At 44.0% G+C, this 16,360-nt stretch overlaps 1 protein-coding gene across 1 annotated transcript in view; it reads left to right on the top strand.

Annotated features, from left to right (window-relative positions):
- KPNA7 (karyopherin subunit alpha 7) overlaps positions 1-16,360 on the top strand; it is an 86,132-nt gene that overhangs the window by 17,748 nt on the left and 52,024 nt on the right. The window contains exons 7-9 of the mRNA XM_064294822.1: positions 110-343; positions 4,563-4,745; positions 14,118-14,264. Coding sequence (XP_064150892.1) covers positions 110-343; positions 4,563-4,745; positions 14,118-14,264 — 564 coding nt within the window. The remainder of the gene's footprint in view (positions 1-109; positions 344-4,562; positions 4,746-14,117; positions 14,265-16,360) is intronic.

Below are 16,360 nucleotides of genomic sequence, written 5' to 3'. Positions count from 1 at the left end.
CTCACAAGCTTCCAGAGGAGCGTTAGCATAGTGTGCTAATGTTTGGGGGGTATCCCCTAAGGTGATACGTGGGCAGTATGTGCTTACACCTCTAGCCCCGTTCCTCCAGATCCCTTCTCTCCGCACGGTGGGGAACATAGTGACGGGAACTGATCAGCAGACCCAGGCGGCCATTGACGCAGGCGTGCTCAGAGTGCTGCCCCAGCTTCTACTGCACCCCAGGTCCTCCATCCAGAAGGAAGCGGCCTGGACCCTGAGCAACGTGGCCGCGGGGCCCAGCCAGCAAATCCAGCAGCTGATCGCTCACGGTGCGCTGCCTCCCTTGGTGGCTTTGCTGAAAAACGTAAGTCATGCTCTGCGGCACCCATGGTCAGAGACTACTTTCCAACTAGGCCTGTGGGAACTCTTTCAGGAGTTCGGACACAGGCTAAGCAGCAAATTACGGTCAAGTCTTAATACGTGTGGTAGCTGCGGTCTGTAATAAATGGTCTCTAAAGGAGCCCCAGTGGCACAATGGTTAAGCTCTTGGCTACGTGTTGGTGGTTTGTACCCCCTCAAAGGCTCTGCGGGGGACAGACCTGGCAATCAGCTCCATAAAGATTACAGCCTCGGAAACCCTGTGGGCCAATTCTACTCTGTCACTTGGGGTCACTGAGTCAAAATCGACTTGAAGTGCCTAACAACATCAACATAGTCCGTAAAGTCCCCGTAAACACTGGACTAGTGAACGCTGGACCATTGCTGCAGGTATAACACAGGGTTAGGTTCCTGCGAACCTCTGGTCACAGCGTTTTCATCAGCCACCAATACATAGCCTTGGTCTAGGTGGGCTTCTGTTTAAAGACATGTTATTTAATCTAGATGGTTGATTCATTGGCGTTGGACTCGCAGCCAACAGCGTTGTAATTGGTGTCTGAACAAAGCTTATCTCTCGCACATATTTTCCCCATCAGGCCCGTGGCAGTGTTCTCGGACTTAGGAGCATTAGATGGCACTCCAGTGCTATGCCGGGGCGGGGTGAGCGGTAGAACGCGTTTCGAATAGTGAAATCACCAACAAAACACAACACTGTGAAAAATATGGCCCTAAATAGACCACGAAAAGAACAGGTGTTTACAGTGCGAGCGCTGAGACAGGAAGGCAGGGCGTCACGCTGTTCAACCTCAGCTGGCAGCACTCGGTGTCTGGAGACTGAAAATTTTCACCACTCTGTGCCTGTCTGTGAATGACCGGGAAAACACCAAGAGTATTGATTGATTAATTTCCAGCACGCAGGCGAATTTGCAAATATGAAATCAGCAAATAATGAAGATGGACTGTAATTGAGCTCCCTTGACGAAGTGATGAAATGTGAGTTTCCTAGCTTTCTCTGCAAAAGGGAGGGGCATCCGATTTCGGGGAGCCCATTAAAAATTTGGAAGACTGTCAAAGAGCATTGCACAATAAAAAGTGGTGCACAATGAAAAGTGGATTCCACAGCACGCATCCAGAAAAATCTTACACTGGCCAATCCTGGCTGGTCTCTATGAAGTGTTAAAAGAAGGTACCATCTATCTACTAGCCAAAGGAGGGAGTTCTTTAATTGCTTATTGATATTTATCTAGGGAGAAGAACAAGAACGTATCAGATTATGGTGAGGTCCTATCATTGAAAAAACGTGGCCTTTTCAGTGTATAAATATATTTGATCAAAGTGGCAGTATAAACAAAAAATCCAAATATAAACATAGACATACAATCAAGTTTCCTTCTTCCCTCTGAGTCCCACTGCCCTTCCCCAGGAGCGGACTATTAACAACAGTATTTCCTTTTGCCACTTTGGAAGAATGAGCTGTGTTGAAACCATTTACATGTGGTACAAGTAAAAAAATTTTTTTTTTTTTTTTTTACAAGTCAGTGTTTCCTAGGGTTGGGGGAGGGAGGGAAGTAGAGTAGGATGGGGAGCAGAAGCTCCTGGCAGGCTTCCTGTTCTAAGGTGGGACGGTGGGTTCCCAAGTATGGAATAGGAAGGGGAAAGGCTGGTGGTGAGACCCAAGTCATAGCATCTTCTGATTTATTAGATACTTCCTATTGTTTTTTACCGTGACTCTGTGGTTCCCCAGTAGAATTCTTGCCTTCCACGTTGGAGACCCAGCCAGATTTGATTCCTGGCCAATATACCTCACGCACGGCCACCACCCATCTGTCAGTGGAGGCTCTGTTATGATGCTGAACAGGTTTTAGCAGGGCTTTCAGGATAAGGTGGACTAGGAAGAAAGGCCTGGCCATCTACTTCCAAAAATCAGCCAATGAAAACCTTATGGATCCCAACAACCGTGGAGCCAATGTACGGCCTGGCAGCGTTTTATATCATTATGCATGGGGCCCCCTTGAACTGGAGCTGAATCCATGGCAGCTAACAAATTCTACTGTGAGCTTGTACATATTCTAATAAGAAGCACCTGGTATGGCGTAGTAGTTAAGTGCTACGGCTGCTAACCAAAAGGTTGGCAGTTTGAATCTACCAGGTGCTCCTTGGAAACTCTATGGGGCAGTTGTACTCTATCCTATAGGGTCGCTATGAGTTGGGATCGACTCGACAGCAATGGGCTTGGTTTTTTTTTTTTTTTTTGGTTTATTTCAAGCTGTGCCTTTTTAATTTGCTTAGAGCTATAAGTTGTTTTTTGTTTGTTTTTATTTGTTATAAATTGAGGTCACAGCTTTCCCTAGCCATAAAATGGGAATAATTCTTTTGATTACCGAGACATTGAAGGGTCCATAATAAAATACTCCCAGATTGCTGGGCAAGGTGGTCTTTATATATACAAGCAATTCGTCTGTTAGATCATTTTAGTGTTCCCAGCTATGGTGAAATGAGTTCCTTTATGTGGCCTTTTGCCTTGGTTGTTGGAAAAAAAAGCTTGAAAGAGTTCTCCCCTAAGCCCTGAGGAGTTACCTTTGCCCTAGTTTTACCTCAGAGGGTTTGTTACTTTTGTCCAGGTTGGTTGACATTTCCTGGGTAAGTTGTAAACAACTCAGTTTAATAACTTTCTGTCTGGCCCTGGGCTTCAGCCTGTACCATATGATTGGTATGCAACTTGCAGGGATTGGTCAATAGACTATGTAAATAAGGTGAGTTGTAGCCTAGCCCTGCCTACTATACAACTTAAGTATCTTTGGCCCACCTAGAGGAGACTGGTCAGTTAGTGGCCCTGGTGGGAGAGTCATACCTTGAAATTTAGGAGGAGTTTGTGTATCTATTCAGCCAATTCCATAAAGGTTAGGCAGAAGCAATAGAAAGAAGAGGCAGAGAGAGAGAGGGAGAAGGAACCCCCTTAAACATTTGTAACGTTGGCCAACGATTGTAACACTGAAGACAGAGGCCTGGAAGGGGCCCAGCGGCAGAGCCAGCAGCGACAGTCTGCAGGGCCAAGAGGAGTCAGAGAGCTGTCCTGTAGGGAAGGGAGACTTTGCCTACATGCTTCCTGATCCTGAGTTGTACTCTGTTCCTTAATAAAATAAACCCCTTAACTGTAAGTACAGTCTGTGAGTTCTATGTGGCCATTACAACAGATTATCAAATCCAGCAAAGAAGAGAGCGCCACAGGAGGGACAGCTGGTGTCCGAATCGGTAAAGGCTGGAGAGTAGAAGGATGTCTGACCTATACCCTGTAGAGATCAGCCTCGGGCTGATTTGATTCACGTTATCCTCCCTGAAGCTTGGTGGGTTCTGATGCTATTATTACTACCAGCCTTTTATACCAGCTTTGTAGCTATGGAGATTCGCACAGTAAAGTCCGAAGTCTTCGCTGTGTCAGAAAGACCAGAAGTGGAGACATCACGGCCACCAGCTGCCGTTGAGTCTGACTCATGGTGACCCCGTGTGTGTCAGAGTAGAACTGCGTTCCATAGGATTTTAAATCGCTGACTTTTCAGAAGTAAATTGCCAGGCCTGTCTTCAAGGAGCCTGTGGGTGGACTCAAACCTCTGACATTTGTGTTAGCAGCTGAGCGTGTTAACCATTTACACCACCCAGGAACTCCAGTGTAGATACAGGATATTACAATTTAAAATCCCAAGCAGAATTCCTGATTCAATATAGATTACCTAAGGAACCCTGATGGTGCAATGGTTAAGCGCTTTCTACTAACTTAAAAGTCAGCAGTTCAAACCCACCAGCTGTTCTGCAGGAAAAAAGACCTGATGATCTGCTCCCATAAAGATTACTAGGGATCCCTATACTATGTCCTTTACTGTCACTATGAGTAGAAATGAACTTGACAGCATACAACAAAAACATAGATTACTTGGATTGGTTCTATTTTTCTCACAGCCTGACTTAGGGAAATGAGTCTATTTGACCGTAGAATCTCTAAGACCCTCTTGAAGTCTGCCTGCCTGATTCCTGGCTTCTCAAAGATGTTGTCTTCTCAAGAGCAAGAGGCAGGTTGCCAAGGCACTGTATGTAAATTGCATGTATGTCCTGGCTGCCAAAAGGCTACACCTAGACATTGGACCAAGTTGGCATCACTGTGTTTAGGTTCTTCGAGATCTGTGAAGATTGTAAACGTTCTCTTTTTGCAGGGAGAATTTAAAGTCCAGAAAGAGGCTGTCTGGACGGTGGCAAACTTCACAACTGGGGGTACTGTGGAACAATTGATCCAGCTTGTCCAGTCTGGAGTCTTGGAGCCACTGGTAAATCTGCTCACTGTCCAAGACCCCAAAATTGTTCTCATCATCCTTGATATCATCTCTTACATTCTCCAGGTGAGCTTTCTGAACAGGTTAGTAACAGCTTCCAAATTTGCTTTTTTTCTAATAATTATAAATTTTTGTATTGTGCTTTAGATGAAGGTTTACGGAGCAAATTAGTTTCTCATTAAACAATTAATACACATTATTTTGTGACATTGGTTGCCAACCCCATGATGTGTTAATACCCTTCCCTTCTCTCCCTTGGGTTCCCCATTATCAGGTTTCCTGTCCCTGCCTGCCTTCTTGTCTTTGTCCCTGGGCTGGTGTGCCCATTTGGTCTTGTTTTGTCTTATGGCCTAAGTAACCTTTGGCTGAAGGGTGACCCTCAGGAGTGACTTCAGTACTGAGTTAAAAGGGTGCCTGGGGGCTGTACTCTTGGGGTTCCTCCAGTCTCTGTCAGACCGGTAAGTCTGGTCTTTTTTTGTGTGAGTTAGAATTTTGTCCTACATTTATCTCCAGCTCTGAATGGGACCCTCTATTGTGATCTCAGTCAGAGCAGTTGGTGGTGGTAGCTGGGCACCATCTAGTTGTGCTGGACTCAGTCTGGTGGAAGCTGTGGTAGTTGTGGTTCGTTAGTACTTTGTGTCTTCGGTTTTCTTCATTCCCCCTTGCTTCAGATGGGGTGGGACCAGTAGGGTATTTTAGATGGCCACTCACAAGCTGTTAAGACCCCAGACACTACTCACTAAAGTTGAATATAGAACATTTTCTTTATAAACTATATTATGCCAATTGAACTAGATGTCCCCCGAGACCATGGTCCCCAGCCCTCAGCTTGGTAATTTTGTTACTTGGGGAGTTTGGATGTGTCTATGAAGCTTCCATGATCTTGCCTTGGTCAAGCTGTGCTGGCTTCCTCAGTATTGTGTACTGTCTTAGCCTTCACCAAAGTTACCACTTATCTATTGTCTAATTAAACAATAGATAAGAAACCATCCATGATTGTTTATTTTTGTGTGTAAACCTTTTCATGAGTTTTTATAATGGTGGTCTCATACAATATTATTTTGTGATTGACATTTCAGTCAGCATAATGCCCTCCAGATTCATTCATGTTGTGAGATGTTTCGCAGATTCGTTGTCTTTATTGTTGCATATTATCTCATTGTGTATGTACCATAGTTTGTTTATACATTCATCTGTTGATGGGCACTTCATTTGTTTCCGTCTTTTTGCTATTGTGAATAATGCTGCAGTGAACATGGATGTGCGTATGTCTATTCACGTGATGGCTTTTGTTTCTGTAGGATATATTCCTAGGAGTGGGATTGCTGGATCATATGGCATTTCTATTTCTAGCTTTTTGAGGAAGCGCCATATTGTTTTCCAAAATGGTTGTGTCATTTTGCTTTCCCACCAGCGGTGCATAAGAGTTCTGATCTCCCCACAGTATGGAGAGCAGGCTAGCTGAAAGCAAATGTAGAAGCAAACGACATGTGAAGAGATAAAGAGGATGATGCAACCTAGAGAAGAAAAACAACCTTATCAACAGAAGACACTGGGACCAACTAAGTCACAAACAAGGACTTATCAAGACCAACCAAACGGGCTCTAAGAGCTCCAACATGTATAAAAGAAGGGACACTAAGACTCAGCTTTGCTCAGAGTCATAACTAGAGCCAACTCAGTCATACTTTGAGGACTGGGAAGCAGTGGGCTGCAGCAGCTTGCCCGGGCTTAGTCCCAGGTCCTAGAGATGTTGCTAACTCAGTCATACGTGGAGGGTCGAGACTCAGTGAGCTAGGAAACAGTGGGCTGCTGCAGCTCCCCGGGCTTACTCTCGACCTTCCTCCTAGTCTAACACACGTCTCTTGTTGCTCTGCTATCTCAGTCATACGCTGAGGGTCAAGAGTCAGTGAGCTGGGAAGCAGTGGGCTGCCGCAACTCTCCTGGGCTTACTCTTAGTTCACTCCATACCCAATACACGTTACTTTGGTCATACGTTGAGAGCTAAGGGACAATAAGCCCTTGTGCTCAAGAGACATGACAGAAATCTACGAGAGACTCTCAGGGATCAAGGCTGATTTGACATCCGAGCCATTGACGATGGTGTGGTCGAGAGTTGGCCTGGACCAGAAAACAACAATGCCCAAACACCGTCATTTACGTAAGCGTGCTTGCTGTCCCTCTCCTTTCCCCTGGTGAATTGAGATCTCTGGCGTCCGGGATAGCCAAGAACCTGTGTGCCTAATAACTAATAAAGACATTGTGGAAAGACACAAATTGTTTGGAGTGGTCATTGTGACCCCCTCCTCACGACACCACAGCCTCTCCAACATTTGTTATTTTGTGTTCTTTGGATTAGTGCCAGGATTGTCGGGGTGAGATGGTATCTCATTGTGGTTTTGATCTACATTTCTCTAATGGCTAGTGATCATGAGCATTTCCTCATGTGTCTGTCAGCTGTCTGAATATCTTCTTTGGTGAAGTGTCTGTTCATATCCTTTGTCAATGTTTTAATTACATTATTTGTCTTTTTGTTGTAGGTGTGTTGGATTTTCCTATAGATTTTATAGATTAGACCTTTGTTGGATTTGTCATAGCCAAAAATTTTTCCCAATCCGTAGGTTCTTTTTACTCTTTTGGTGAAGTGTTTCGATGAGCATAAGTGTTCAATTTTTAGAAGATCCCAGTTATCTAGCTTATCTTCTGGTGTTTGTGTACTGTTAATTATGTTTTTTTTTCCTGTTTATGCCATGTATTAGGGCCTCTAGCTTTGACTCTATTCTTTCTTCTATCATCTTTATAGTTTTTGGTTTTATATTTAGTTCTTTGATCAATTTTGAATTAGTTTTGGTGTATGGTGTGAGGTATGGCTCCTGTCTCATTGTTTTACAGATGGCCATCCAGTTTTGCCAGCACCATTTGTTAAAAAGACTGCATTTTCCCCATTTAATAGACTTTGGGCCTTTGCCGAAGGTTAGGGGATTGTAGGTGGATGGATTTATATCTGGGTTTTCGATTCTGTTCCATTGGTCAATGTGTCTGTCATTGTACCAGTACCAGGCTGTTTTGACTTCTGTATGTGTAAAGTAGGTGTGATGGTTAAGATTGTACGTCAGTTTGGTTGGGCCACGATTCTCATGATTTGGCAGTTGTGTGATATTGTAGCCACTTCCCTGTTGAGATTTGATATGTGATGACCCACGTGATAAGATCTGCCGTGAGTAGCCAGTCGATTGAAGTTTCCTTGGGCTTATGACCTGCAATGAAATGGTCTCCAAATTCAGGTGGGATATACCCAAGGTTGTACTTTGGCTCTTGTGGACACGTTATAATTTTCTTCAGCTTCAACTTGAGCTTGCATATGAGCACCTGTTCCACAGTTGGCCCCTGGCCTTGTTCTGACTGATGATACCGAGCTTTTCCATCGTTTCTTTCCACAGATGTAGTCAATTTGATTCCTGTGTTTTCCATCCAGTGAGGTCCATGTGTATAGTCACTGTTCATGTTATTGAAAAAAGGTAATTGTAATGAAGTTTTTGGTCTTGCATAATTCTATCATGCGATCTCCAGTTTCCTTTCTACTATCAAGGCCGTGTTTTCCAACAACTAATCCTTCTTGGTTTCCAACTTTTGCATTCCAATCACCAGTAATTATCAGTGCATCTTGTTTGATAAATTTCAGACTGCAAAAGTTGGTAAAAATCTTCAATTTCCTCATCTTTGGCATTAGTGGTTCATGTATAAATTTGAATGATAGTCGTATTAACTGGTCTTCCTTGTAGGTGTATGGATATTATCCTATCATGGACAGTGTTGTACTTCAGGATAGATCTTGAACTGTTCTTTTTGATGATGAATGTGACGGCATTCCTTTTCAATTTGTCATTCGTGGCATAATAGACCGTATGCTTGTCTGATGCAAGATGGCCAATACCACTCCTTTTCAGCTCACTAATGCCTAGGAAATCTATCTTTATGCATTCTATTTATTTTTGACGACTTTCAATTTTCTTAGATTCATTCTTTGTACATTCCATGTTCCAATTATTAATGAATATTTGCAGCTGGTTCTTTTCATTTGAAGTCATGCCACATCAGCAAGTGAAGTTCCCAAAAGCTTTACTCCATCCACATCATTAAGTTGACTCCACTTTGAGGAGGCAGCTCTTCCCCAGTCATCTTTTGAGTTCCTTCCATCCTGGGTGGCTCATCTTCCGGCACTGTATCAGACAATGCTTCACATAAGGTTTTCACTGGCTAATTCTTTTCAGAAGGAGACTGTGGGGTCCTTCTTCCTAGTCTTAGTCTGGAATCTCAGCTGAAACCTGTCCACCATGGGTGACCCTGCTGGTATTTGAAATACTAGTGACATAGACAGCAGCATCACAGCAACATGTGAGCCGCCACGCTATGAAAAACTGGCAGGTTTCTAGGGGCAACTTGAGAATACAAAGTATTATAACAAAATGTGCAAAGACCTGAAGTTAGAAAACCAAAAGGAAAGAACACACTCAGCATTTCTCAAGCTGAAAGAACGGAAGAAAAAAATTCAAGCCTTGAGTTGCAATTTTGAAGGATTTTATGGGCAAAATATTGAAAAATGCAGGAAGCATCAAAAGAAGATGGAAGGAATACAGAGTCACTGTACCAAGAACTGGTCAACCATTTCAGAAAGTAGCATGTGATCAAGAACTGGTGGTACTGAAGGAAGAAGTCCAAGCTGCACTGAAGACATTGGCAAGAAAACAAGACTCCAGGAACTGATGAAATACCAGTCGAGATGTTTCAAAAAGTCAATGCAGTGCCGGAAGTGCTCGCTTGTCTATGCCAAGAAATTTGAAAGACAGTTGCCTGGCCAACTGACTGGAAGAGATCCATATTTGTGCCAAAGAAAGGTGACCCAACAGAATGTGGTAATTATTAAACAATATTGTTAATGTCACACACAAGTAAAATTTTGCTAAAGATGATTCAAAAATGGTTGCAGCAGTACATCTACAGGCAACTGCCAGAAATTTGAGCCAGATTCAAAAGAGGATGTGAAATGAGGGTTACCACTGCTGATGTCAGATGGATCTTGGCTGAAAGCAGAGAATACCAGAAAGATGCTTACCTATTTTATTGACTATGCAGAGGCATTCGACTGTGTGGATCATGACAAATTATGGATGACATTGCAAAGAATGGGAATTCCAGAACACTTAGTTGTGCTCATGCAGAACCTGTACATAGACCAAGAGGCAGTCATTCAAACAGAACAAGGGAATAATCATGGTTTAAAGTCAGGAAAGGTGTGTGTCAGGGTTGTATCCTTTCACCATGCTTACTCAATCTGTATGCTGAGCAAATAATCTGAGAAGCTGGACTATATGAAGAAGAAGGTGACATCAGGATTGGTGGAAGACTCATTAACATCCTGTGTTACGTAGATGATACAGCCTTGCTTGCTGAAAGCAAAGAGGACTTGAAGCACTTGCTGATGAAGATCAAAGACTACAGCCTTTTGTATCAATTACACCTCAGCATGAAGGAAACGAAAATCCCGACAACCGGAACAATATGCAACATCATAATCAATGGAGTGTAATGTTCTTCTCCAGGGAATGATCCCTCCTGATGAAGTGTCCAAAGTAAGCAAGACAAATCTCCCCATCCTTGCTTCTGAAATGCATTGTGCTTGTACTTCTAAGACTGATTTTTTTCTTCTGGTGTTTCATTGTATATGTCTTAGTTATTTAGTGCTGTTATACCAGAAAATAGCACAAATAGATGGCTTTAACAAACAGAAATTTATTCTTACAGTTTAGGAGGCTAGAAGTCTAAATTCAGTGCTCCCCCTCCATGGGAACGCTTTTTCTCTCTGTCGGCTTTGGGGAAGGTCCTTGTCAGTCTTCCCTGGTCTAGGAGGTTTTCAGTGCAGGAACACTGGGTCCAAAGAATGCACTCCACTCCTGGCTCTTCTTGCTTGGTGGTAACGAGATCCCTCTTCTCTCTGCTTGCCTTTCTCTTTTATATCTCAAAAAGATTGACTCAAAACACAGCCTAATTCTGCAGATCGTGTGCTGTCTCATTAACATAACTGCCACCAATCCTGCCTCATTAGCATCAGAGGTCAGGATATTTACAATACATAGGATAACCACATCAGATCACAAAATGCAGGACAACTACCCAAACTGGGAATCATGGCCTAGTCAAGTTGACACATTTTTTGGGGACACAATTCAATCCATAACAGTATATGTTCGATATTTTTGCCACTACCACAATTCAAATGCAATAATTCTTTGGTCTCCCTTTTTCATTGTCCAGCTTTCACATGCATGTGAGGTGATTGAAAATATGTGGCATGGGTCAGGCACACCTTAAGCATCGAAGTGACATTTTTGCTTTTTAAAATTTTAAAGAAGTCTTTTGCCACAGATTTACCCAATGCAAATCTTTGAGTTAAACACTTGGAATTTTGTCTTGGGAGAGCCCCGGTAAACCTCATCTGATAGACTAGTGAGGACCCCTGTATCAGAGAGAGACAGCTGGAACATCAGGTTATAAAGATCTGGGTGGGACGGGAAAATGCTTGAGATGGGCAAAAGAGTGCTGCTGAGGTTCTTTGAAATAACTCCTGGGTCATTTGCTCTTCTGTCAAGGTCCATGATCCTTCTTCAGGGATCCTACTGTCTTACTTTCTCGTCATCATCCAGTTCCCAGTTTCTTTCTGAGGCTAACTAAGTTCTGTGGCTTCTGCCTCAGTTTTCTTTGTCCCAAGCCAGTAACTCATTTTAGACCTACAGAAGGGATTGGAGAATGTTGTATAAATGAACCAAAAGTAGCCTCTGTGTATTGGCCCCAAGTTGTTGACCTCATAGCAAGCTGAGGCTCTTTAGCCCAAAACAGCCAGCCTGTGCCAAACACAGATTTGTACACATCCAGTTGTTTCAGCAACAGCCTAAACACAAGCAGGTTTTTAGCTACTTTCCAGTAGAGTGGGTAGCCTGCTTCACATACCCAACGAAACTGTGCCCAGCGTTTGCTAGCCCCAGACGAGATGAAGCCCTGTAGTTATAAGGACATCCAGCTGCATGTGTCCTTCTGAGCGCTTTGACCCAGAGACTCCCCATCTTGCTGTGAGAGGATATCATGAAGGCAACCATAAGCTTCCGTCCCTTCTCTTCTGAGTTTTCATGGCTTCCTCCCCTTCTGGTGGCTCCATGTACCACTATCCTCTGGAAGCCCTTCTGCTGTGGGGACCACCCCCTGCATGCGGCTGTGTTACCCCAGTAAAGAGCTTATTGTGCAGCACTGCTATCTTTTTCGTATCTATTTCCTTGATCAGCCCCAAATTCCCTCAAACTCACTACAGAGGGTATCAAGGCTTAGACACACAGCCCAGACTCTCATCAGGCAAACAGTGTGGTTTAAATAGTGTTTCATTGATCCACAAAAACAAAAATAAACCAGTTGCTGTTGAGTCAATTCCAACTCATGGTGACCCCATGTATGTGCAGCGTAGAACTGTGATCCATAGCGTTTTCCAGGCTGTGACCTTTCCGAAGCAGATTGCCAGGTCATTCCAAGGTGCCTCTGGGTGGGTTCAAACCGCCAACCTTTTGGTTAGTAGCTGAGTGCTTACCAGTTTGCACCAAACTTGATCCGTAGGAGATTTTTTTTGTTGTTGTTACTCTTCACAAGATAGTAACCAGCGCCCTTCAGGATATGATGCCGAATCTTTATCTTTCTCTGCTTCTCCCAAATACGCTGTTTAATCAAACTACACCCTTTTTTCCCATAATAGTCAACACTTATTCCTTCAAACCTTCCTAGGTAACTGTTCCTTCTTTTAGGAATGCTGTTATCCTGTGATCCATCTGGGCAGATTACCGTTCATTAAGAATTTGGCTGTGTTACTACCATGGTACTTCCCCAACCTTCCCTGCGTGTCTTCTATAACTTAGACCTATTAGAGTTTACTGTATTACACTTAGGAGCCTGGGTAGCACAAGTGGTTTGTGATCAGCTGCTTAACCTAAAAGTTGGCGGTTCAAACCCACCCACTGGCTCTGTGGGAGAAAGCCTGGCGATCTACTTCCATAAAGGTTATAGCCAAGAAAACCCTACGGAGCAGTTCTACTCTAACATATGGCGTCGCCATGAGTCGGGGCTGACTTGATGGCAGCTAAAAACCATAGCAACGTATTATAGCTATTATCTCTAATGATTACTCACTTTTCTCCCCTAATAGTTTGAGTTATGGAAAGGCCTATCTAAGTCATTCTGTAGCTCTAGTTTTATGTGCTTCATCCATAGTCAAAGTACAAATGTTTGAGTGAATACGTAGCTCTGAGTGATTAATCCAATGACCAGCATTGGATTAAATCCACTCCCATTACCTGCTTCCAAGGACTTCATTATTTGCTGTCATGGCTTCTGTTACTAAGGGTCCCCTGTCTTAAAGCTGTTTTTAAAAGAATTTCCATTAATTAGAAGATATCTACTAAATGGTGGTGGTGATTGCCATCAAGTCAACTCTGACCAATGGCAACCCCATGGGTGTGCAGAGTAGAACTGCTCCATAGTGTTTCCAAGGCTGTGAGCGTTCAGAAGCAGACCATCAAGCCTGTCTTCCGAGGCAGTTCTGGGTGGATTTGAACTACCAACCTTTAAGCTAGGAGTCAAAACACTTAACTGTACCACTCAGAGGTAGTGATAGTGATATACTTATGGAGGGTAGTTAATTCACCAAAAGAAATCATCCCACATAAGGTAATAGTCAAGAAACACTATGTTTTGTACAGTGAAAATAAACCTAATTGTATAAAACCAAAACAAACCCACTGCCTTCGAGTCCATTCTGACTCATAGCAACCCTATAGGACAGAGTAGAACTGCCCCATAGAGTTTCCAAGAAGCGCCTGCTGGATTTGAACTGCTGGCCTCTTCGTTAGCAGCCCTAGCACTTAACCACTATAGCACCAGGGTTTCCACCTAAATGTATGTAACATAAATATTCAAGATGGGAGGAAGTCTGTATAATTTAAAATCAACTTGGGCAAAGTGAAACGGAGATTGCCTATTATGGAATGGTATAGCATCTATTAACTAGAACGGGAGCCTTTGGTTTAATTTCACTGATAAAGCAAGGGATATCTTCCCCTGGGGTCCCTGGGGGTGCAAATGATTAACATGCTTGGCTGCTAACCAAGAAATTAGAGGTTCAAGTCCCCCCAGGGGCACCTCAGAAGAAAAGTCTGGCCATCTACTTCCAAAACATCAGCTGTTGAAAACCCTACAGAGCAGAGTTCCACTCTTGACACAAGGAGTCCACTCAGCAGCAACTAGTAGCTGGTACCTTCTGGGGTGAAACTCCCTGTAGGGCTGACAGAGGCTGTATCTCATTAGGTCTGCTGCCCAGAGTCCCATGTTCTCTTATCCTGCTCACAGGCAGCAGAGAAACTTTTCGAGAAGGAGAAGTTATGTCTTCTGCTAGAAGAACTCGGTGGGATTGATAAAATTGAGGCCTTACAACATCATGAGAACCCTCAGATAGGCCAGACTGCTTTGAGCATTATTGAGAACCACTTTTTTGAGGTAAGTGACTTTGCAGTGGAAAGGGGTGCCCACACCTCGGGGTGGGCTGATCGGCAGGTGATCACCTGTCCAGTACCTACACTGCTGCTGTAAAGCAGGTGACCAGACAGGAGGGCTTCTTACCCCCTTTCCTCCGAACTTAGGCCTGCGTTTCTTCCTGCTCAGTGTTGTATATGAGGCGTTGGTGGTTCAGAGGTAGAATTCTCGCCTTCAATGCGCGAGGTTTGGGTTTGATTTCCGCCCAGTTTTGCACGGGTCGCTGTAAGTTGAGGGTCGACTCACCAGCAGCTAATAACAAAAGCCGTGTTCTGTGGGCACTTTTGAGTAGCAGTTTCCCGGCACCTGTAAGTTTTCTAGTCCCAAAGGAGCTTGTCCTGCTGCCTCTGGGTTAGAACTTCGCTTTGCTTGGCTCATTCTTTGGAAGGGCAGAAAGGGAGAAAGGAGAGAGGGAAGAGACAGGACAGTGAAATGACCTCTGACCAAAAAAAAAACCAGGCAGGCTGGACTTCTGAAAAACCATTTGGCCACTTAGCTTATAATAATTATCCTATAACAATTATTTACTTATCTCCCCCAATAGTCTGAGCTATGAAAAGACCTTAATCTAAATCTCTCTGTCTCTAGTTGTTTTTCCTCGCCCAGCGTATATACACATGTCTGAGTGAATGGGTAGCCCTGGGTGGTTTGGCCTCTTTCTAGAATGCAGTGTTTGGAGACAGCTCCACAAACGGCTTCTCCTCTGTTTTCTGCAAGAACAGAGACAGGAAAGAATGATCTGATGGCTTTTAGACATTTTTCACACGAAGCAGGTGAGCTCAGAGTTCTTAAGTGGCCAGGTAAACAGGAGGCTAGGGGTTTAGGGAGAGAGCGACACTTCTGCTTGGTGTCAAACCTGAATCATCAGCAAGATCCAGGGCCATAAACAGGCTAGTGGGTGCTGCTACTTGGAGATTGCTGATCTTGGTATAAGGAGCCCTGGTGGTACACTGGTTAAGCACTCGGCTGCTAACTGAAAGTCCAGCCTTTTGAACCCAGCAGCCGTTGGGTGGGAGAAAGATGTGGTAGTCTGCTTTCATAAAGATTTCCAGCCTTAGGGACCCTATGGGGCAGTTCTACTCTGTCATGTAGGGTCAGTATGAGTCGGAATCAACTTAACTGCAATGAGTAACCTTGGTTTGTGGGGGACAGTAGCAGTTCAGTGGTAGAATCCTTGCCTCCCACGTGGGTTCAACTTCGAGCCACTGTATCTCTAAGCGCAGCCACCTCCCATCTGTCAGTAGAGGCTTGTGTGTTGCTATGATGGTGAATCGGTTTCGGTGGAGCTTCTAGACTAAGAGTAAGACAGACTAGGAAGGAAGACACGGTGATCTACTTCTGAAAAATCAGCTATTGAAAGCCCTATGGATCACAATGATCTGATTCCATTGTGCATGGGACTGTCATGAATCTAGGGCCAGCTCCGTGGCAGCTAACAACAGCTATCTTGGTTTGGAGTCCCTGGGTGGTGTAAATGGTTAATGAGTTCAGCTGCTAATGCCAGGAAGAAAGATGCCTGGCAATCTACTTCTGAAAAATCAGCCATTGAAGACCCTACAGAGTACAGCTCGACCCTGACACACATGGGGTTGCCATGAGTTGGAGTCAAATGGCAATTGTTTTTTTTAATCTTGGTTTGTACCCAAGAGGGTGCTGTCAAGGCAGAGAAGACCCAGGACAGTAATGAACATCTTCTGGGTTAAAGGCGTCTATGAAAAGCTCCTAAGTAGGAGATTCATCCTTTAAAGGGCCGAGGTTCCTAGGACTTATCCAAAGGCTCCACATCGAAGACTTCTGATCTACAAGTAACAGCTCCACTGTCGCTCAGTGTAAGGATCATGTTCTCTGTCTAAAAACTGCATTTATGGTCGGTCCATCCTGAGAAGTATTTCAATGCTTCCCCCCTTCAATCCCTCCCTGGAGGGGAGTCTTGAGGCAGGTTTAGAGCAAATTCTAATCTACAGCAGAGGTGAAGGAGTCAAGTGTGCGTTAACGCATCAGTCACCATGCTGAAGAGCCCGAGGGTGTAACAATGTCTTTTCTTTCTCTGAAGGAAGAAG

The sequence above is a fragment of the Loxodonta africana genome, chromosome 12 (genome assembly GCF_030014295.1).
Source record: "Loxodonta africana isolate mLoxAfr1 chromosome 12, mLoxAfr1.hap2, whole genome shotgun sequence".
Classification (NCBI taxonomy): Eukaryota; Metazoa; Chordata; class Mammalia; order Proboscidea; family Elephantidae; genus Loxodonta; species Loxodonta africana.
This window is presented reverse-complemented; position numbering and strand designations above follow the sequence as displayed.